The sequence below is a fragment of the Mesoplodon densirostris genome, chromosome 13 (genome assembly GCF_025265405.1).
Source record: "Mesoplodon densirostris isolate mMesDen1 chromosome 13, mMesDen1 primary haplotype, whole genome shotgun sequence".
In the NCBI taxonomy this organism is placed as follows: Eukaryota; Metazoa; Chordata; class Mammalia; order Artiodactyla; family Ziphiidae; genus Mesoplodon; species Mesoplodon densirostris.
The window spans coordinates 64,226,748-64,251,881 of NC_082673.1; the positions used below are offsets into that span (position 1 = coordinate 64,226,748).

A 25,134-nucleotide genomic window follows, 5' to 3' on the forward strand; every position below is an offset into this window, starting at 1 on the left:
GCTTTAAGCTCACTAATGGGGATAGACTTTCCAGGACACAGTGATTTTCTACACTGCCTTTTGCAGGTAATTTAGCACAAATGTTGAGTTGATATTAACTGAGTGACTGCTATGTGCTGAATATAGTTTATACTTTTATATGAGGGTTATAATTCAAGCTTCATAATTTACAATGGTTTCTTTGTGTTACCAAGGCAAAAGGAATGCACGATTATAAATTTAGGAAGTAGAGAAAAGCAAAAAGAAAATAAAAAGTAACCCAAAGCTCATCTCCAAATATAACTACTCTTGACATTATGGTTTATATACACTTAGTCTTTTCCTTGTTCTTTTTCCTCTTCAAATAGAAAATATTATTTATACTTAAGTATACATGTAATATCTGATCATATTCTATAAACATTTTGAACAGTGCCAGTAAAGTTTCTGCCCACAGGCCCATCTCATTTACCACTCTAGAAGTAATCACTTATGTCAATTCTGTACCCTTTAAAACAGTTTTTTCTCATGTATAAACACAAATGAAAATGGAATCATACTTCACATGCTTTTTAACAATGTTTTTCATATATGATTTTATGACTATGTTTTCATGTCATTACATATTCTTCTCCAACATAATTTGGCAGCTATTGTATGACTATACCATCAATTGTCACAAGTTTAAGGGTGCCTTTACATATCTCTAAATATGTATGCAAGTATGTACATTAGGGTTAGAATAAATTGTAGAATAAACATCTACAATGTTTTGTCCTGACCTTCACCAGTACAGAACTCATCAACGATGTGTGTTAGGGTCTGTGAGTAAAGGGAGACATTTTTCCAGATCCACTTAATCAAGACTTGAAGGTCAGTCGTCTAGTCCTGGCAGCTCTTCTCTGTGTCCTGGCAGCTCTTCTCTGTATTATTAAAAAAGTCTTACAACTGGTCTCAATGTCTTGAGCCTAGCTCCTTCCACTTCCCCCTAAAATCCATTCTCCATGTGGCTCATTCAAAACATGCCTCTCATCCTCATTCCTCTGCTCTGGTTAAAAGCCCTCAGTTGTTCTCCCAGCACATGAAAGATACAGTCCAAGTTCCTTATTGTGGTTTATGAGGACTCTGAAGATAGCCCTTGTCTATTTCCTCCCACGCCAACCCCACACCTCCCATCTCTTACTTCCTGCACACATACATAATGATCCAGGCTTACCAAACACTTGTTCTCTCAAAGCATCACATTCTCATTTCTCTGTCCCCTTTCCCTGGAAGGCCCTTCCCTGGAAGGCCTTTCTAACTGCCGAATTCCTACTCATCCTTTAAGATTCATTTCAAGTATGATCTCAAAGAACATCAGATGGATACCTTTATGATGAAACTTATTGTGCTTTATTTTAGTTGTCTTTTTACTTGTCTTCTCTCATAATCAACTGTGAGCTCCTTGAGGCATAAGCTGTGTCTTACTCAACTCTGAATCACCAGAATCTAGAACAAACAGCGTCTGATACTGAGGAAAGGCTCAACATTCACTGAATAAAGAAATTATGGATGTGAACTAATGAAGGGTATAATCAATTTTCAGTAGGCTGAAGGTAGCAAGTAAAATCAGACCCAAATATCAATAACCCTAATAACCAAAATATACGTGGGCCACATTTTCAGAAGGATAGTTTTTGCATCTCATTTAGCTATTCAACATCCCATTTCCTTGTCAACCAACTGAAATAATTAAAAACTACACAGACACATACACTCTTCTTGATCTTTCCAGTTCTGTTTTTGTTCTCATTTTCTCAGAGACTCCAGTATATGAAAATGTCTGATATATTATGCAGGTAGAATAAATGAAGAAAACTTATGTTTTCTTATTAGTTCTTATGTTTTATTGAATAACTTATTTATATTGTGTGCATACCTAACTGATATCAGAGAACAAATTCAAAATGAAAACATGCTTATGGTAAATTCTTCAGCTAAAATTATTTTGAAAAAAAAATAAAGGACAAATAAGGTGTAAAATATTTCCTTAAGGGCCTGCCCAGAGTAGGGATCTTGAAAACAAGAAGCAGAAGCATAGAACAGTCCCAAGATAGTGCAATGTAAATACCAGAACATATTGGTTGCAATGATATAAAAGTAGAAGTGAAGGGTGGGCAAAATGGGTGTAGGTGGTCAAAAGGTACGAACTTCCGGTTACAAAATAAATAAATCCTGGGAATGCAATGTACAACATGGTGATTATAGTTAATAATACTGTGTTGTATATTGGTAAGTTGCTAGGAGAATAGATCTGAAAAGTTTCACCTCAAGGAAAAAAAAATTAACTATGTGTGGTGATGGATGCTAACTAGACTTATTGTGGTGATTATTTTGCAATATATACATATATGCATATATTAAATCATTATGCTGTACACCTGAAACTAATATAATGTTATCTGTCAATTATATCTCAGTAAAAAAAAAGTAGAGAAGACCAGTATTTTGAGGAACAGTGGACTTTTTCACCATACAAGACTGAATAAGAGTTGTTCTCTTCCACTGGGAAATAGAGATGGCATTTCTTAAAAATATTTTTCTCAACACTAGTTTAAGCAATTTACAGATGAGCCCAATTATGCTTCTGTGGAACCCAAGGATTCTGGTAGTAACAGTGTAGTCAAGGATAGGTCCTCTGCACAGTTAAGGGGCTCATTCTTTCTTACCTAGCACAGAATAGCAATGATTGATCCAAAGCCAACAACTGTAGCTGGTTATCTGATAGGGACAGACTAAGAGCTGGCCATTCACTAATGCCAAGTATTTTTTTGAATTAGATAAGAAAACTTTTTGAATTGAGGCTCAAACAGAATATGTGGTTCTTTTTATTAATGGTTCAGGTTAATTTCTAAAATATGCATAATTAACTATCCATGACTTTCTCTATTCTGATAATGGAACATCACTTTACAAAAGAAAAGTCAATACACATAAGGGGCAAAGTCAGCTTTGCACATGACTATGGTGAAAAGGACTTAAAGTGTGGAGAGAATGCTTCCCCCAAAATAACACCATGAGAGTCTTGGACATTTATTTCTTATGTTCAGCTGGTGCAGATATGGCTTACAGGATGGATGATGTGTTGGGAGATAAAAACCAAGTGTTATTCCAGAGCAAAGTATCTGGCTTAGGAACAAAAACATGAAGGATGCCAAAACAACAACAACAACCAACCCCAAAATAAGAACAGCACAGAAACTCCAAAAAATACCATTAACTGTGACCAAAAAGGAAGCCACAAAATAGAATCATGGCATTTATCCTTTTCAAGCCATTTTTCCTAATTAAGGGGGGAAAATAATTATGAGTACCAATTGGTCAGTGACTTTAAAGAATGTCAACATTTTTATTTTTTCAATTAGCATCTGAAGGGAAAATGAAACTCATGCATACTGAAACTGGTCATGATTTTCTAGTCATTCTTGATGAAAATATAGTTACTCCTTTTCTTTCACCTACAGAAACTTCAGTAACTAGAAAGACTAAATCATATTTCTTAATGAATGTAGGACAACAGTGCACTCTATTATGGAAGAGTAGGTTTCAAAATATACCTCTGTAACATATAAGTGATTCTATAACTTTATTTTCTTTAAAATAGGGCAGCCCAATCCCAGGCATCTAGTTTCTCACTAATTTTGTCTACTTAAGAGATTGCTATACTTCTCACATTTTTACATCTTCACTGTGTGTGGGGTGGGGGCGGGGGGAGTCTCTTTCATTATCCAAGGCAGTGGGAGTTGTATGTTTGACAAATTGAAGTTTGGCCTCAGCTCTTTTAGACAGTAGACAGACTCTTAGATATCTGAACTTTAAGGTCTCACATACTGACAAGCTGAGCAGATTTTTATTTTGGCTCTGAGCTCTCTCCCTGCCACCATATGGAACTAGTTTGTCTTTTTCACAATCACTTGAAGAAAATGCAAAATAACCCCCATGATTCTCTTTCAGAGCCTGGTAGCAATGACTCAATCTGACGGAGTTTCCCAACACTGTTATGTCTTCTGGTTGCTGCTCCAGGGCTGTCTCTGCTGTAACCACCCTCCCTGCCCTGCCCCCACCCTACTAAAAGGGCTGGGCACCAGCAAAGAGTGATATCACAGCATGTCTTTTAGTACTGAGTTTAAATGATATAGGTGACATCTTTTGCTGAACGTAAAGACAATATTTCTCTTGTCGATCTATATAGAGAGAAAACAGTGTTTGCCTTATTGTAGACTTCTAGTAAGATTAGGCATTTGGTTGCTGTTATGAAGAGGTCATAGGGAGGTATACAAATAATTAGTATTGTAGGAAAAAGGGCAAGGGAAAAATTCAGGAGATGCTAAACTACTCAAAACGTTTAGTGGAAAAGATTAGTTTGGGAGGCTGTGGAAGACATGGACTTTAGGGGAGGGATGAGGAGGATATTTCCAATAAAAGGGCTGTGAAATTCACAGCACAATTAAATTGAGGTTATCTAAGATCAAAAAAGATAAGAAATAAAGGAGATTCATGAGTCATTTGAATGTGTTGGGAACGTCAAGTGAAAAGGCAGACAGTGAACTTATTTAGATACTAAGCATTTAAGATAGATTTTTTTTTTTTTTTTTTTTTTTTCGGTACGCGGGCCTCTCACTGTTGTGGCCTCTCCCATTGCGGAGCACAGTCTCCGGACGCGCAGGCTCAGCGGCCATGGCTCACGGGCCCAGCTGCTTCGCGGCATGTGGGATCCTCCCGAACCAGGGCACGAACCCGTGTCCCCTGCATTGGCAGGCGGACTCTCAACCACTGAGCCACCAGGGAAGCCCTAAGATAGATTTTTATTCGTTTTTTCCTATTAGCATTTGAAGCTGGAAATTATTTGCTTTCATAAAATGTCCTTTTTGTTAAGTATAGAGTTCTACAGTGGGAATTACTAAGGCTGGAAGCCTTGAGATAAAGGCGAGAATATAAATTTTATCTTAGCACAAGGGAAGACGAACTCTATATTAGCCTTTCCTAATACAGTAAAATTATCTCTAGTTAAACAATGTTTTCTAATTGTTTTCAAAATAACATCTTCAAGATAAACATTTTATTCTCTTTAATTCAGGACTGTGCAAGTGTATCCTGGGCTTATAAATGACCAGAACTTTACTGAAATGATCCCTTTCTCCCAAGTCCAAAATCAACTATCTTTCGAGACAAAATATTATGTGGGAAGCCTTTTCTCTTCTTTCTTCTATAAATTTTCATTGCACAGATAAATTGCTTCTCTTGTGGCATATCTCATTTTGCCTATCGTAGTATTTCTCTTTATAAATGTGCCTTTTCTTCCTCATCAGACTATAAGCATTTGATGAGAAGTCTTCATCTCTTAGCTATCTTTGTAAACTCCATGTGTAATATACATGACAGGCATTAAATAAATATTTATTGAGTCAGTTATGAACTAAGAGCTCAAATTGTTTAGAATTTAAGTTTTACTCATCTCAAGAGATTCTTTATATGCAGTAACATTTTAACTCCAATAATACAATTATATTTTACAATTCAAGTCCCATGGGCATTTTTTTCCTGATTTGAAATTTGTCCAGTATTAATGACCTAATGGTCTGCTCAAATCATACAGTGGGACACTTTTAATAAGGATGGAATGAGTTTGTGGTTGCCACCAGACATTTGAAGAAATAGCTCATGGAATGATTAAAGCAAATATGAGAAATGAGACCATCAAGTTTGACAAAGGGATCTATTGGATTGGCCCAAAAGTGACTTCAGTTTTTAAGTAAAAACAAAAGACTCATTTTTCATTTTCACCAAGAACTTTATTGAACAACGTATTTACCCTTTTGTTCCACTACCTTCTGCCAGTTTTCAGGCAACTTCATAATTCCATCTTCCCAAATCTTTTTATCTTTTTTGAGCAAGGAACTGTTCTAGGTGCCTCTTACAGCCTTTCAGGGAATTGAATTTTTTTCCCTTAAGAGAATTTTTTAAAGACCGAAAAAAATGGAAATCCGAAGGTGCAATGTCTGGTGAATATGGCGGAGGATTCAGAACTTCCCAGCCAAGTTGTAACAGTTTTTGCCTGGTCATCAAAGAAATATGCGGTCTTGCGTTATCCTGATGGAAGATTACGTGTTTTCTGTTGACTAATTCCTGATGCTTTTCGTTGAGTGCTGCTTTCAGTTGGTCTAACTGGGAGCAGTACCTGTTGGAATTAATTGTTTGGTTTTCTGGAAGGAGCTCATAATAGAGGACTCCCTTCCAATCCCACCATATACACAACATCACCTTCTTTGGATGAAGACTGGCCTTTGGTGTGGTTGGTGGTGGTTCATTTCACTTGCCCCACAATCTTTTCCATTCCACATTATTGTACAGTATCCACTTTTCATCGCCCATCACAATTTGTTTTAAAAACGGAGGGTTTTTGTTATGTTTAAGTAGAGAATCGCATGCAGAAATATGGTCAAGAAGGTTTTTTTCACTTAACTTATGTGGAACACAAACAGCAAAGTGATTAACATAACCAAGCTGGTGCAAATGATTTTCAACGCTTGATTTGGATATTTTGAGGATGTCGGCTATCTCCCGCATGATATAACATTGATTGTTCTCAATTAATGTCTCGATTTGATCGCTGTTAAGTTCACCTGGTCTACCCCCATCTGTGGAGCATCATCCGGCAAGAAATCTCCAGCACAAAACTTTGCAAACCACTTTTGACACGTTCAATCAGTCACAGTACCTTCTTCATACATTGCACAAATCTATTTTTGCATTTCAGTCCCGTTTTTACCTTTCTTGAAATAATTAAGAATATGCCAAAAATGTTGCTTTTTTTAATCTTCAATATTAAAATGGCTACACAAAAATTCAGTTTTGATAAGTCTTTTTTTAAATGCACGCTGATATGACAGCTGTCACATACAATCTAACAAAATTGTTTCAAATGAAGTCAAAGACAACTAAGTGCTACTAGAGCCATCTTACGGAAAAAAACGAACAAACCTTTTGACCAACCCAACATATCTCATATACATGAGTCCATTCTATTGCATAATTCCCTCCAGAAACAGGGCATTCATTTTAAAGATCTGTTTCAAAGCCTCCATCTTCTTTGTTAGAGGATAGAGGGCTTGTTTTCCAATGCTGAATCTTAGGACTGTGATCTCTGTTGGAGGAGGCTGTATTAAATAAATCTGTCATTATGTGCCACACTATTTTTTGTATGTTGGAGATATATTCTGTTACTCCATTGTCCATAGGTGAACAGATTACGTACTTATTTGCGATAGCCTTTCAATGAGTATGTAAGAAAATGATAGGAAAATATATGAAGCAAAGTTGGTGCAACTATAAAAAAAGAGTGAACATATGCCAATGACAAGAGAGTTGCATGACAATGATCTACATTCATAGTTATGAATCTGTAAGTAGAAGGAAAAGTTCAAAAGAAGTTTCAAAAGAAAAGAGGATGTAAGTAGGAAGATTAAAAGATCTAATAACATACAGTTTGACTAATTAAGAATTAAGGACATGATAGAGATTGAGAGATACTTAAAGAGACATAAAGATCAAGAAGACATAGGTGGTGACGCAGTGGTTGAGAGCCTGCCTGATGATGCAGGGGACATGGGTTCATGCCCCGGTCCAGGAAGATCTCACATGCCGTGGAGTGGCAGGGCCCGTGAGCCATGGTCGCTGAGCTTGTGCGTCTGGAGCCTGTGCTCCGCAACGGGAGAGGCCCCAACAGTGAGAGGCCCACATATTGCAAAAAAAAAAAAAAAAGAAAAGAAGATATAGGTGGTTTGGTACAAAGTAAGTATGAATGAAGAAAATAACTGACAATAAAGTCATCAACCAAAATTTTCCTCCTTTTATCTCCCCAATCCCCCCAACAAACACAAAAAATATAAAACATTAACTTCTAAAGAGTAGGACTGTGTCACTGTATTTGCATACGTGTGCCTATAGAACTCAAGAGATAGTATAACAGAAAAGAGTTTGGAGCTTAATTGTCTGGGTTTAGAGTGTAGCTCTTAACCTTTCTGACCCTCAGTTGCCTCATCTGTAAAATGACTCTAATAATAGTAATGTCTTTCTAATATTGCTGTGATAACTAAATGAAGTAATACATATAAAAGCCTTGAAAAGACTGTCACATGTAGAGTACTTATGAATATTAATAAAAAATTAAACAAAGAAACCAAACTTCCCTAACCAATAACTATAAACTACACAGAAGCACGGTAAACATGAGCTATATGAATAAGTCTAAATTAAACAAGCAAAATGAATACGACATTTATAGACATACATAAGCATATTGAGAGTGATGAAAACTGTGAGATAGACATGGAGCTAATTAAGACATGTATGTAGGCAATAAGCTGGAGAAATTCAAGATGAAAAAGACCAACTTTCTCAAATCCATAGGTCCCATTTCCTTTGAAAGTTTTCCTCATTTTTATATGGAGCAAGCAGAATACTATGCACAAAGAACAAGAAACCAGAGTCCCTTTGCTGACTGACTACCTAATTTAAGGTCTACATTATTTTGAACCCAGATGCCTGAATAACAATCCTTTAGTTCAAATGTTTATTCTTTAATAAAGAAAAATTCCAATCTTTTGAGAATCCTAAGCTTTTCTTGCCATATAATAGGGTGCTTTATTGGCTGAATCCAGCACGTGTATTTTTTTTTAAATATCTTTATTGGAGTATAATTGCTTTACAATGTTGTGTTGGTTTCTGTTGTACAACAAAGTGAATCAGCTATAAGGATACATATATCCCCATATCCTCTCCCTCTTGAGCCTCCCTCCCACCCTCCCTAACCCACTCTTCTAGGTGGACACAAAGCACCGAGCTGATCTCCCTGTGCTATGCAGCAGCTTCCCACTAGCCATCCATTTTACATTTGGTAGTGTATATATGTCAATGTTACTCTCTCACTTCATCCCAGCTTCCCCTTCCCCCATTGTGTCCTCAAGTCTGTTCTCTATGTCTGTGTCTTTATTCCTGCCCTGCCACTAGGTTCATCAGTACCGTTTTTTTAAGATTCCATATATGCAGCACGTGTATTTTTTTTTCCCTTTCTTTACTCATAATTGGTACTTGGAAAAATCCTTGAAAAGATCACCCATTCCAACCTATCCTTTAATTTGCATCTTTACTTCCTGAAACCTTCCTTTATGACACTGTCTTCCTTAATTGGCATCATTTGTTCTCAAATGGAACTGAATCATTGGGGAATCACCAGAATTTGTGTAGTGTATTAATCTAACCATTATTTAAGAAGGAGTACCTTATTTGCTTCTTAAGCTTCGGAAGCCCTGATGTAGATATGTAATTTGATAGATATCTTTGAACATGTTTAGTGGAAGATGTGCAAGTGTGAAAAATGCCTGAGACAGCACGGGTCATGGGAATATGTGTTGTGATTAAGAAAGATACATTTCCAGAGTTACAGAAAACCTCAGCCCCAAATAATGAGAAACTTCAGAGAACCCAGTTTCACTTATTCCCTGATTCTATTACGATTGTTTTATATAGTATTAGTTTTCATTATACATGTTTAAATTTTACACAAATTTTTCATCTAAGTTTTGACAATATATATTTTAATGTCCCTTCCTTGACTTACAAATATTAATATAATGTAGAACTTTGATGAAAACGAGTTTATCAACCACCCAGGTATTCTCAAACTCTTGACAGACGATACATTGTTTACAGCGACTCGTTTCAAAACCCCAGTAAAATACAGTTCTCAGTTTTTCTCAGTGACATGATGATTGCATTTGTTCAAAATTCATGATAAATTCTTCTTCCATAAAAACAAAATAGTGAACTCACACTCTGTTGTCTCTGAGTGCTTTTGCACAGTGCTGAAAGAGTACACTCTACTCCATACATTAAAAAGACAAACAAACGATTTTCATGAAAGCTGTGACAATGAAACCATACTTCTCAAAGTTCAGAAATATACACTGTAGTGATTCTCTGTTTTTAGTTCTAAATAAAAATAACGTTCTTCTAGTATTCCTCCCTTTTCTAAGGATACATTAAAAAAATGAGTGCCAAATGAATTACATGGCACTAAAGACCCCTGTAAAGAACACACAGTCCCTTAAACTTATTTCAGTTCCCTTGGCGTCACGTGTGGCTGACAGAATCAGTTCCGAGTGAGTGGCTCACTGACCAGACCTCTTCTGGTGCCTAAAAGACCAGGCTGACAGCCATCTCAGAGAGTTTATGGGTTTGCTTTTTTACTAAAAATTAAGTCAGGACCTTGTAAAACTTATGATTGAAACTGGTAATTTTTTTCTTTTTTTAGTGTAAACAAGTTCAAGGGAGGTAGATTTGTTCTCCTTTTTATTTCTGTTTAAAAAGCAGCAAGAAACTTTCTTTCCAGTATCCCCCAAGGGAAGACAGAGGAAGAGGAAAGGGTGAGTAGAATGCTGAAAACCATTGAGAGACACTGTCTGAGGTTTTTTGCAAAGAGGAAATACTTTCTCTTGTTGTACTTGGACAACGTGTTGCTATAAGTTCTGCAAATAAGGCTCCAGCATGCATAAACAGATTCTTCTGTTGACCAAAATCATCAGTGTACTTATTTCTCTCCACAATTAATGTAAGACACAGTCCAAACTCCTTATCATGTAATATGGCCTTCGTTTTCTGTAGCACAGCGAACCTCTACATACAAGATACTTGCTTTTGTCTAACTAAGGCAGGCTCTCTCCCACTTCTGGGTCTTTGTCCACGTTGCTCCTTCTGGCTGGAATCTCAAGACTTCCCTCCTACCACTATCCTCCATCCTCACGAGAACTTACTCATACTTCACAAATAACCAAGAATTTCCTCCACGAAGCCTTTCCTGGTCCCCTTCAGTCTCCTCCAATGTACCCCAATCCATCCTCAACCCTAGCCAAGTTCACCGCTTTTCTTTAGTGCCCAACTATAGCTTAATTCCAAGAGTTCTTATTGTGGAGCTAAATCATACAAAAATGTGAGCAAAATTTTGTGCTTGTTCATTTATTCTGGGGAGAAGATGTGTAGCTCCAGCAAATTTTTGAAAAGGTCTATGATTCCTTGATCAAAAACCAAAACAGTACAAAACAAAAAACCAAACAGGCATGCTAAAACATACTGCAGCTGAAACTTTTACTTTAAGCCAACTATCCCTCCCATGTTTTCTTCCTTCTCTTCAACTATTAGCTCCACAAGACCAGCAAGGATGATGTGTCCTTTCACTGTCATTAAAGTGTTATTTCTGCATCAGCATCACCTGGGTGTACTTGGTAGGCTTGAGATACCTAGGTTCTATCCCAGGATCAGAATCTCTGGATGTGAGATTCAAAAACCTACACTTTAGACAAACATCTTAGTTGACTTTATGCACACTCAAGTTTGGAAATAATTGAGTAGTACCAGGCAAGTAACAGCAACATGATAAAAATTTGGTGGCAGGTTGACTGGATAAATGAATGAATGCAGACTCTGATTTCAAAAGAATTGTAGCAACTTTTAAGAGAGTAATTTTAGTGAAGTTATGTAAATTAAAGCAAAACCATATCCAGTTAAGAGAGAAATAAAATAATTATGAATATTGGACAACTACATATTTAATAATTATTATTTATTAACAAGCCAAGGAAATATTGACTTAATGTCTTTAAATATCAGCATATGTTCTAGGTTAGGTGATGTTAAAGAAGCATACAATATTCAGATGTAATTATTCAGCTAAGAAAGAATACTAGGTGTGCTTTAAAAATCAGATTATAAATAGGTACAAACTATTCATTTGATCTTTAACACATCTGCTATTTTTAAAGCATAGTTCATTAAAATAATTATTTTACAACAATGTTGTGACCTCCAGTTGTTTATATAATGACTTCTGATCTTCAGATCTGGAAAATTCTCTCTAGAATTGATCATAAGCACATGTGAGGGAAAAGAAGTGTTTTTCATTTGCAGCCTAAAAATGAATAAGACTAAACTTATTCTTTACCCAGGTGTTTAGTTGAGCTTCTAATTGAGGCAGGTAATAAAATAGCATTTTTGATTCTTTCAAAAGAGAATGAGTAGACCAGCATAAGCACTGGCATTTGTAATGTTAGTACCAAAAGAGACATATCAAAGCACTTTGCAAATATCTGACACGGAGTAAATGCTCAATTAATATTAAAGTTGATTGTTATGATGATACTATCAGCACAGAATTTATAGTTGAGCATTTAATGTTGATATTTGTTGATACTTGTCATAACTATTTTAAATGGTTTTATAACTGCTTCTGGTTGAAATGAGTAAAGGCTCTCGAAAAGAAATAAATCATCTAGACAGAAAAAGCACTGTATTAGTTACAGGGTAGTCAATATTTTATATTGTCATTTTCATCATTTAAAAATTTTTTACTCAAAAAGTATAATTAACTAAATCTCGTACTTTCTGATAAGCTCTCAGCTATTTAACCGTGAGTTCTAAAAATATCAAAGTTTACTGTCAGCAAGTGGCAGCTATCAAAATTGCAGGTAGAGTACCTAGTCCTTGTAACCCACAAACTACTTACTGGTGACAGCAACACAGCATCCTTTTCCAGGATTAATTGGCCTAGGGAATAAGGTATGCTGTGTGTTTATTTTATTTCATTTGCTTGGCATGATGCAATATAGAAATTTTTGCCTAACTTTTACAGGTAAAAAATAAATAAATCAACAGAAGAGACTGCAGTTGAATAGATCAGGGAAATGAATCTCATCCAAGCGACAATCCAAGAAACTAAAGGACAGCACTTTATTAAAAACCTTACATGGAAACTGTCATATGCTTCCATTCTATACCATAAACCTCTGAGGGCAGGAATTTGACTTGATCTCTGAATTTCTAGCATCTATATGAATAATTGCCATATAGTAATTAGTTGTGTTTGTTGAATGCACAAAAGATATCTTTGTTGATGTGTCTTTCATATATTTATTAGAAAGTGCTTCCTTTCCAGACATATGCCAAGCATTGTGGAGAGGTCCCTGCCCTCCTAGAGGTGGCAGTTTAATAAGAAAGAATCGCCCATTACAACCCCGTGTGATAAGGACTTTGATAAAGGTAGGCACAGAGCACAGGGAGAGCACACAGAAGGGGCTCCTTACCCAATCTAAAAAGCAGAGCTCTACAGTCTGAGCTAAGACATAAAGGATAAAGAAAATCAAGTCAGGAAAGAGGTTAAGCTCTTGAAGGATAAGGGTTGAGTTTTGTGGATTTGTCTCACCCACATGTCTTGCACATTGTTGTTGCTCATATTTATTGAACAGAGTAATAAAAACACTGAGTGAAAAAAAATTGATTGGGATATGAGAAAAGACTATGCAGATGGGCTGCCCTTAGAGGCTAAGTCCTAAGTCTCTCACATATGACTAGTTGTCTGGCTCTCCTCTTTGCTCTTAGCATCATACTTCATCATTATCCCATTACACTCTGTGCTTAAACAACATCTTACTACTTGCAGTTTGCCTAACAAGACATGCTGGGTCTCACTTACGAGCTTTCACATATGCTATTCACTCTTCTATCTCCAACTTGAACTATTTCTTCAGCTAATTCCTATTTGTCATTTTTATGTCAACTTAGGTTACCCCTTGGAGGCTTTCCCAAGCCCCTAAAATTGGTTAGGCCCCCCTATTCATGCCACACTTGTCTTTATCTCCAAACTCACTGTGTTCATGGCATTGTAATTGTCTGTTTGTCTGTCTACTGTCTCTCCCTTCCCCTAGCCCCATCACACACGAGTATAGACATGTGTGAACACACACGTACATGACTGTACTGAAATATCTCTGGATATTTTACCTTAGGATAGCACATAATAGAAAATAACAAATATTTTCTTCATTGAAGATAGAGCCTTCATCTTTTCAGTGGTGGCCAACATTTAGGAGGACCCCCAGCAGTGGGATCACAGGACATCTCCCTAAATTATTTCCTGGAAGCAGCATTACCTGATTCTAGTGATTTCTGCCAACCTATAAGTTTCTAGGACAGCAGTTGTCTGAGTCCCAGCATTACTCATTCTGGAGCTGGAATCCTGGGAATCCTTAGACCCAGCAGCACCAAGGCATTTGTTTTTGTTGTCTTAGAAAAATTTAAGACTCTAGAGACTGACATTAATCTGCATTAAAGTCAAGAGATTTCCTGATCTTTATAAGGCCTGACGAAGGTACAGAGTGACTCTGTAAGACCACGCCTTCTTCCTTGTAAATATTTCATCTCAGTCAAGGAGTATAAAATACAAATTTTGCTGAATAAAACAATTCCTTCTAGGCTTCCCTGGTGGCGCAGTGGTTGAGAGTCCGCCTGCCGATGCAAGGGACACAGGTTTGTGCCCCGGTCCAGGAAGATCCCACATGCTGTGGAGCGGCTAGGCCTGTGAGCCATGGCCGCTGAGCCTGCGTGTCCGGAGCCTGTGCTCCGCAACGGGAGAGGCCACAGCAGTGAAAGGCCTGCGTACCGCAAACAAACAAACAAACAATAAAACAATTCCTTCTCTGTTTTAGGAAGTATAACCACAACAAAAATTGTAGTCTAAATAAAAGTAATACACCTCCCAAGTTGGAGAAATTATTGGAAAATACAAATAAAACTACTTAAAGCCTTAGGTTTGATATCTAGGCTAAAAATTCAAGAGGGTAGAAACTGCCAGGAGATTCCCTATATATTTTTTTGCCTACCTTGATCAGTCCAGAACTGCTGTAAGAAATAAATTTCCTCTTAGTATTTCAACACATCTGCTACTGGTTCCAGCCAGGACAATGCAGCCCAGAGGATCAGAGAAATGAAAAACATTTCACTAAAAAGTGAAACAAGTTTTGCAATACCTACAAAAATGCAGGGCTTAAATTTACGTGGGAGGCTCAAGAGAATTCTTTTCAATCCACACTGATTTGTTTTGTCCTTGAAATATACACATGGCATGGGAATACTTTAATGACTGAAAAAAAGGATTTTGGAATTAAAAAGACTTCATCCTTACATCCTCATTTTACTTCTGAGGACCTGAAACTTGGAAAAGTGAAGTAACTTGTCCAAGGTCATTCAGAAAAGTAACTACAGATCCAAGTCTAGAGTTCATGTCTCTTGATTCCCAATACAGTATTTTACCCATTACATAAAACTGATTCCCAATAAAGATCTTGGCCGAAAATAAACTTTGTGCAAAAAGATGTTTAATGGCTAAATTATTTTCAAGTTTTTTTTTTTTTTGGTAATTTTGTTTAAACATCTTATTCATCTCTTCATGTGGCATCTCTTCCAGAATGAGGCTTTAGCATAGCCATAGTTCTACCCTGAAAGTATCATTCATCCCCAACAAATAATAAGGAGATAATAAAATGAGAAGAAAATCACCAAACTGTGAATTATAAATATTATGGTAAGATTATAATTATAATCTAAAATGTACATTAAATAGTGAAACACTATCATTCAGACTTCATGAACCAAGTTTCTATTGGTTCAAAGAAGGGCTATCTTTAAGCTTGTCATTATACTATCTGTGAGAGAGGATTTATTAATTGAGTTAATATAAAAAGACAAAGGAGGGCTTCCCTGGTGGCGCAGTGGTTAAGAGTCCGCCTCCCGATGCGGGGGACACGGGTTCGTGCCCAGGTCCGGGAAGATCCCACATGCCACAGAGTGGCTGGGCCCGTGAGCCATGGCTGCTGAGCCTGAGCATCCAGAGCCTGTGCTCCGCAACGGGAGAGGCCACAACAGTGAGAGGCCCGCGTACCGCAAAAAAAAAAAAAAAAAAAAAAAAAAAAAAGACAAAGGAATTAACTTTAGGGAACAAACTGTAACCAAGAATGGAAAAAATTAACATGTAAAGTCACTTGATAAAATCACACGCTGAATTTATCTCCAATTGGTAAATCATTACTTTTACAGATATGATAATATAATACAATGTACTCTACAAATGTCTGAGGCACTAGCAAGGGGGAGGCCAAAGGGATATTGTAGTAAGTCCCCACAACCACTTCAATCACCATAGATCAGCTTTATGTGTTTTATAACTTATGACATTTTGTAAGAATCTTCTTTGAGACTACATATTCCATTGTAAAAAAACCCCGCAAAACTTTAAGTGATTAAACTTAACCCAACCAATAATGGGACAAAATGACCTTTTGTGCCTTCGGATGTAATAAAATGGGAAGTACACAGTATCGTTTATTTAGCATTCTTGTCAAAAAGATTTAATTTGAATCTCATCAGGAAGAAATAATCAGATAAATTAATAAAGAGACATTTCTGAGGAAAACTGATCTGCATTAAAGAAAAAATACTAATGGCGAGTGTGTGGTAGGTAACTGCTCTAGGTAAAAGGTGACTAAAGAGATCGCAGATGCAGTGAGTGAACCTGAGCTGGGTCCAGAATCCAAATAAGTAAATATATAAGTACCAATCAGTAAAAGACATTTTTGGGACTGTGGTTGAGGGGTTGGATTTCAATATAGAAACATACTAAATTTTTATTGAATAAATAATAAACTTCCTGGGTGTGATAAAAATTGAATTAAATAATAAAACATATCTTTCATAGTCATATGGCACTTGTTTGTCCAATACAAAGTATGTTTGCATATTCTTTCTGATTGGATCCATATAACAAAATGGTGAGAACTACAGGACAGTGGACATTATTCCCACTTAAAGATGAGAAAATTGAGGTATAAAAGTATTAGGTGATTTGCCCAAGGTATTGCTAGATTGTGTTACTGTCAAGTTGGTTAATCTGAGAACTGTGTTTCTCAGACTCTCATTCTTTGTACAGTTCCAAGTTAGAGTTGGCCCCAAGAGGACTTTGTATGAGATTTGAAAGGTGGAAGTAAACCAGTGGTCCAACTCAGATTATCATTAGGCATGGTGATTTTCAGGGTCAGAGTGCCCAGCAGTTCTCAGCTTGTGCTCTCTTCCACTCTGCATCCAGCTTGCCTCCCCCATGCTGGCAATCTATCCAGACTCAACACCAGATGCCTGATTGCACAATCCTAGGTAACGTAGCTACGGCTTTTCTTAGATCTCCCCTGCTGTGAGATCTAAGCTGGCAGCTGGATTTGGTAGCTGGACATGCCGGGTTTCTCGAATTTTCCTGCTGGCTCCAGCTTGTCCACTGCCACACTGGGGTTCATGTATATGTGTTAGTGACCCTTCCTCTGATTATCCACCTTCATCTTCCAGACCTTCACTTTCCCAGCTCACCTCACATTTGTGTAAGGTGGAATTTGTATAATAAATCCCTTATTTCCATAATACTCATCATGGCTTTGTTTCTGTAACTGAACATTGACTGATACAACCAAATTGGCTTTATGGATAGTGAAGCCAGACTTCACTATTTAATAGCTTCCACATCTTCTGATTCCTATTCTAGAGCTCTTTCCAGTAGATCACAGCATCTCCCTAAACCCACAATTAAACATTTATTTCTTTTAAGCATTGGATGTGGTGGCAGTTATGTATTTGTTTTTTAACTGTAAGTATTAGGCCCAGCAAAGACCAGCAAAGTTTTTATGAGAAGAAAAAGGTCACTGTAAGCCCTAAACTGATGGAAAATCTTACTGAATTACATTTTTAGGGAGATCAAAATTTAATCATTTATCAAAGAATTGAAGGGGAAAAAAATTAAAAAAGAAATGTATACATAAAAGTAATTTTATTCTAGTGAATAAGTTTTGAGCTGCAAGGAGCTTTATAAATACTTTAATTTATAGGACAGAAAATTGAGAGATGAGATGTGTCCGCAGACATTCAGATTATTAAAGACAGAAGTGGGGTTAGAAGAAACATATTTTATCTCTTAGAATACGTGCTTTGAGTGTATTTAATTCCAGCAATTAACTGATGGATTTCCTTTTATTGAGGTATGGCCAAAAGGTGGGCAGTTAGAGATCAAAGCTCAAGTTGTGACTTCTACTCATATTAGTACTTGTGACCTTATGCGAAATACCAAACCTCAATTTTCTTATGTAAAACAAGGTGTCTGGTGCATAGCATGTATTCAACAAATATTAACTATTAACTATTAGCAATAATTTGGCTGGCTTAGGTATATATCTTGAATTTTGATAAAAATGGTTTCCATATTCTAGAAACTTAGAAATTAGTGGGAAAGATCATACACACAGTTATTTAATAAATACTTGTTAATGACATAATAGAATGTGGATACTGGATAGTTGTTCACAGACTGTTATGCATCTATGGGACCACAAAGCATCCAAATTGACCTGAGAATGAGGGTGATGCATTTCTCTGGGAAATCAGTGTAGGGATATTTATAGGTGAATGATCTTAGGATCGATTCCTGTGGCAGAGTGAAAAAAGCAGTACTGAGCAGAGGGAGAAGCTGCATGGGCTCACATGCAATCACAGTGAACATCTCAGCTAATCTCGAGTGAAATTCTGGACCTTGGATAGCCTTCAGAATTGTCCTGAATTAGGGCAAGTGGTCCTTAATAGACTCCTATACTGACCAGTCATTGGATGCAATCTGTCTGTAGGAAGGAGCAGTGACCTTGAATGAGATGACTTTCTTCAGTCATAGGCATACCCAGGCAGGGGACCTTGGCTACAAGTTGTTAGCCAGCAATGTTCCCAGGAAGTGGGAGAAGGAGTGCTTCAGTTCTGAAGGGAGGATACAGATGAGCACATCGGAGCATATACCATAGTAGGAATCAGGGAAGACTTCCTGAAATAAAGGAAAATCTTAAAGATTTAGAAGATGTACCCAAAGTTGGGTTTATATGTATAGGGTAAGGATATAGCATAAACAAAGGCGTGGGTGGTAAAGGGAAATTGCAAGTAGTTTCTGGATCATAATCACAATAAGGGGGTATCTGATTGGGTGAGGTTGGGGGAACAATATGATAGTAATAGCTGAATAAGTAGGTAGGACCAGGTCGGGAAGAGTTTTAGGTGGCAGACTTTAACCTGTAGATATTTGAACACTGTTGAAATATGTGAAGGATGGCAGAGCCCAAGTCAGATTGTGTTTCAGAAAAAACATCTCAATAATAGCGTGGAAGATATATTTGAGAGCATCAAAGGCTTTATAACCGTCTGGGTGTTAGATGACGAGGATCTGGATAATACTGCCTCTCTAAAGGAAGCATTTAGTAATTTCAGGTTGATTGTGTGTTACTGCACATGATGTGTTTATCATAACACTCTCACATTATTGTTTTTTTTCTTATTTATATTCTCTTTGGTTCTACAGATTTTATTTTCTGAGGAAATCATTTGGACTTTCCTTGGAGGATAAAAGGAAAATATGTGAATTACATGTACATTTGTAAGCTCATCAATCTATTCACAACATTTACTTTTAATCAATATGTGTCTAGAGCATGAGAAAGATCTATTTAACAAATTTTTTGGTTTATACATTGTGGCCACAACTATTACAAGAGTTTTCACAATATAATTTCTATTAAGATAAAATATTTTAAAAAAGAAAACTCAAAAATTTCTGAATTTAATTTGAAAGAGGAAAAATATAGAAAATGTAAAAATAGAAGGAAAAAAACCCACCATGAATTCCATAGTTTTGATTTTAGTTGGAATTTAGTTGAATTTGAGCAGGTCAATTGACCAAAGCCTCATCAAAGTTTCTTCATCTTTAATATGTGTCTAATAATACCTAGCTCAAAATTCATTGTAAGGATTAAATGATTATAATATTAAAAATCATTTCATAGATTATAAAATACTACACAAGTGTTAGCATTAATTCCTTTAATAATTTATCACAACGAAGCATCCTAATTCAGAGGGAAGAGAAATGAGAAAAAGCACAGAAAAGCAAAGCTAGATACCTGGAGTCCTGACTTGAGGCCACCTGTGGTGTTACTGGGCCTGCAGAATCAATGCTGGGTGTGAGCGAAGATAGAGGTGGAGAGGGAAGTCTACAAGTGTGTAGCTTCCCTTTTCAAGCTTCTGCTTGATTTTCTTTGAAAGAGTGAATAATGCCAGTTTATAGTGTGCTTATTTTAATTAAGCTTTCACCAGAATAGGCATAATGTTTTAATGAGTTTTAATTTCTCATTTGATGCCAATGTGAATCTTAATATTTAACTGCATGAGAAGGTGATGATTACAGATCTATTTTCTGCTGGGTCTTGGCAGGAAAGAGGGCCAGAGCCACCAGCTTTATTACAGTAACATTACAGAGTGGAAACCACACCTAACTAGGAAGGAGCCAAACATCCCATATTCAAGTTTTTTTCCCTCCTTGGACAAAAATATTACATATTTCTGAACCTCAGCCTTCTTTTCTTTAAAACCAGAGGTTTGGAATTAAATGATTAAGTTTCTTCTGGATCTATAATTCTGATTCTCAAGGTTCACAATTCTCTCAAGAGAGAAAAATGGAGATCTCAGAGTGTACACCTCACTTTAGTTTTTTGATCACAGATCTGCATTATTTAGGTGAAGATCAGAATTATAAAGATGTTCAAGGACCAGGAAATGCTCAGTGAGGGCAGTGGGCATTTTAAGAGGAGATAAGTGTGCCTTCCTCACGCAGAATGACACTCATACCACGTACCCTGAAGCCTACTTCAGATGCCTCCGACCCTCCTAAACCTACCCACTCTTTGCACCCTTAATACCACCCCAGCCTCATAAGCGCGTGCGCACGCGCACACACGCACACACACACACACACACACACACACACACACACACAAGAACTGAGAGACATTTTGGAAAAGAACCAAAGCAAATTCTTCAGGAGCCTAGAAAAAAAACTAGACTAATTATTTGCTAGTCCTATTGTCAGGCTGTCTGACATTAGCCAAGTTTCATATAGTTTCAAGTTTCAGCTCAAAACATTTACATAAGAGTACCCCTGATGTTTTACAGTGGTTTTTCTTGTTATAAAACTCTCAAAGTATTGACCTCCTTGGAAACATTTCTTCTTACAGTCCATTGCATTTTATAAATGTCTCTTCTTTGGTTTCTTGAGTTGCCATATGCACACCCTCTCTCCCCACGAGACTATCAACTCTTTAGATCTATTTCTCATCTTCTGTTGTGGTGACATCATCACTGTTTGTTAAGAAAATGATTATTATGTCTCCAAGGATCCAATCCCACACATAATCCATTAAAACAAAATGAGATGTGTTCATAAAAGAATTGTAGATTTAAACTCCTAAAGGATGGCATGTTTCAAAAAGACAAATAGCAGCAGAAACAGTTGAACTATGAGGAGATGGCCACACAGTTTGGAAAAAAAAGCATAAGGCCTTGGTCGCTGTCATTGCATTTTGTTTGAAGCAGTGTGCCAACCCTTTAATGCACATAATCGTGTTTCCAAGACCAATGTAGAGTAGCCACGATATCGAGAGTTTAAAATCATTGCAACCCTAATTTACTGTTTATCTAATTTACAAAACTGAGTCACACACCATTATTAAGGACCTGCTATGTGCCAAGTATTGCATTTATGGATACTGATATAAAAGTAACTGAAATATACTTCCTGTTCTCAAGGAAGGCCAACCAGTTTATTTAGTGACCTAGTTTGTAACAAAGCTAAACTGTGAGGTCTGGGAGACTAGTGACCTCATCACTGACTGCAAGTTTGCCAGTGCCTAGTAGAGTTCCGGGAACACAGAAGTAATACAATAAGTGTTTGTGAAATGAATTTACCACCCTGCATTACTTGATTAACCATTTTCTTCTAGTGTACAAGCTGCTCATTGAAAAAAAAATCAGAGATGTTAATAATTAAGTATATAGTCTATTTTTAATCCACAATGATGTGTTGTGTATGTTGATGCCATTACTTGGATTTATTTTTGTCTCTCACATTACTGACCAAAAAATTCTAAATTATGCCTCACCTTATTTTTTAGTAAATCATTCAAACATAAAATTTTACTCCTCTTTTGTCACCTTCAAGATAATGTAAAAAATAGTTTAAGAGGGCCTCCCTGGTGGCGCAGTGGTTGAGAGTCCGCCTGCCGATGCAGGGGATACGGGTTCGTGCCCCGGTCTGGGAGGATCCCATATGCCGCGGAGCGGCTGGGGCCGTGAGCCATGGCCGCTGGGCCTGCGCATCCGGAGCCTGTGCTCCGCAACGGGAGAGGCCACAACAGTGAGAGGCCCACATACCGCAAAAAGAAAAAAAAAAAAAAATAGTTTAAGAAAAGTAAATAAGGGGAGTATAAGTAAAAAAATCTTTTGATAGAAGAAAGTATTTATTTCAAGCCCCTGAGTTTGAGTCAATTCCCTGTCATTAGTTATATATGTATAAATTCACTGCACCTCCATAACAATAACAGCAGCAATAAAAATAACAATAATATCATGTTTGAATTAATTCCCTATCCTCTAGAATTTAAGCCAACATCAAAATAATCAGTCTGTGAATAAATACACTACCATGTGTAAAATAGCTAGCACAGGGAGCTCACCTCAGTGACGACCTAGATGGGTGGGATGGGGGGTGGGTGGGAGGGAGGTCCAAGAGGGAGGGGATATAGGTACACATATAGCTGATTCACCTCATTGTACAGCAGAAACTAATATGACATTGTAAAGCAACCAATAAAGATGAAAAAAAAAATCAGTCTGTGAAAACTGAAATCTAAAGCTTTGAAGAAGTCTTTACAGGGTTTTTTGCATCCCTTTGTCATAGGCCTAGACAGCCTGATTTTCATTTTGAAGGATAACTTTGATCATTTCTTTTTTTCACACTTTTCTATTAAAACTCTTAAATGACTAGGCCTGAGGCAGTTGAACACCACACCCAAGAAGGACCTACCTGTAATTTTGCTTTTCATTTCCTATGTGGAATCTGTCATATTGTGAATAGGCTCGGTTTCCTTCCCAGTCCATTAACTCGATTCTTAGTGTGTACTGCCTTTGACTGGTTATGGCAAAAATAAACTCATTCCCCAGCCAATATTCACCAGAGGGATTTCCAAAACCCTGTGAAAGAAGACACAGATGCAGTTGTTAATTCAGAGAGAAGCTCTTTCCATGTTTCGTATTAAGTTATGTTCTAAACAATTAAAAACATTCTTTAAAGGTAAAGATGGTTCTTTCATATTTTTATATACTTTCTTCGATTACTCACTCAGTATTTTTCTGCTATGTTTCCCCCCATCGAGGCTCATGTCTAATTCTTATTACAGTAAATTCTGATATACAAATCTGTGTAGATGAGATGGGTTTTTTTTTTTTTTTTTTTTTTTTTCCGGTACGCGGGCCTCTCACTGTTGTGGCCTCTCCCGTTGCACAGCACAGGCTCCGGATGCACAGGCTCAGCGGCCATGGCTCACAGGCCCAGCCACTCCACGGCATGTGGGATCTTCCCAGACTGGGGCACAAACCCGTGTCCCCTGCATCGGCAGGTGGACTCTTAACCACTGCGCCACCAGGGAAGCCCGATGAGATGTTTTTGAATTAAATGAATCTGGCTAATAGGTTTAACCAGTAAATGCTTCTCAATCACAGCCTGCTTTTTTTTTTTTTTTTTTTTTTTGCGGTACGCGGGCCTCTCACTGTTGTGGCCTCTCCCATCGCAGAGCACAGGCTCCGGACGCGCAGGCTCAGCGGCCATGGCTCACGGGCCCAGCCGCTCCGTGGCATGTGGGATCTTCCTGGACCGGGGCACGAACCCATGTCCCCTGCATCAGCAGGCGGACTCTCAACCACTGCGCCACCAGGGAAGCCCCACAGCCTGCTTTTGAAAACGTTTCTAAAATACTAGTTAACGGAATATTTTCAACATGGTTTAAATATTTTTCAATGAATATCATCAGCATAGTATCAGACAAGTTATTTAACAATATTAGTATTATTTTTGTTATTATTATTCACAAGTCAAATTACGGTTAGATAATAACAGATTACTAGACCCTTAACTTCTCTAGCTTTAACATTTTCATTTTTAAGTAATAATAAGCAAGTCTGTAAGTCCAAAACTGTAATCATTTAAATACTTCGCCTCCATAGATGAGGATTTTGAGGCAGAAGGCTGACACTTAAGAGCTAGCGAGTGAACCTAGCTGGCTGCTCTGCCCCAGAACCTCAATATGGTTCCACTCTTCTCTTTAGGGCAATCCCAGTCACTGTTACTGTGTTCAAAATAGTTTTCTTTGTGGAGTAAAAGAAAGTACACAAAAGAAAGCTAACTCTTAATGTTGGCTATGTTAGTGATAGGAAAATTTAAAACCCTAGGAAACTACTGGCATCCTAGATTTTGGGTATTCACAATTGCCTAAGAAAGTGTTCCTTGGTAAAACTTGAAGTTCAGTGTAATTCTTGATATATGGGTTTGTTTTACTGACCAGACTATGAACTCCTTGAGGACAGAAGCTGTGTTGTATTTGTGAATCCTCAAAGACTAGTAGAATGCTGGCATACACTGGGCCCTCCATATGTTTCACTGAAGTTCAAAGAAAATGGAAGAAAGGGAGGAAGGAAGAAAACAAAGGCTATAGCACCCTGCAATTGCATTCAGAGAAGTAACCTTAATACATAATTCTTGTTGTAGGTAATTTGGTTGTGTCTCAGGGGTATTTCTTAAAGTGCCCAACTGAATCATAATCACTGGAGCCCTAGTTGAAAAAAAATATTCCTGGCTACAATTTGAATCAAGCTAACTGAGAGCCAGTCCATAAATCTGAATCTGAACAAACTCCCCGTTTATCTTGTGCACATTCATGCTTGGAAGACTTGGAGGTGTCCAGTGATCACATAATATACTTTGATGTTGCAGAAAGAAACATATTCTGGTTCACTGAGGTATTCATTAATAAAAGTTTTAGTTTATCTGTATTAAGAAGAAGTATGAGGGAAGTACTAAAATAATCACAGCAATCCTCATTTTCTCAACACAGAAGATAGAATTTGGAAAATATTTGTTTCTTTTCATATTTAATGTATATCAACTTTACAGAATTACAACTACAGTAGAAGTGTTCTTAACTGATTTCTCCTTTAACCAACTTAACATGAATCATTATTCCCCATTCCTTACTTAAAATATATTGATGCCCAGAGTACACTGAAAGTATTAAATACAATTGTGCACTACTGTCTGCCAACTGAGTGACTTACCAA

General features: G+C 37.2%; 1 protein-coding gene across 2 annotated transcripts in view; it reads right to left on the bottom strand.

Moving 5' to 3' along the window:
• ANGPT1 (angiopoietin 1) overlaps window positions 1-25,134 on the bottom strand; it is a 246,296-nt gene that overhangs the window by 14,508 nt on the left and 206,654 nt on the right. For both annotated transcript variants that reach the window (XM_060115906.1, XM_060115905.1), the window contains exon 7: window positions 22,829-22,995. In XM_060115906.1, the coding sequence (XP_059971889.1) occupies window positions 22,829-22,995 (167 nt within the window). The remainder of the gene's footprint in view (window positions 1-22,828; window positions 22,996-25,134) is intronic.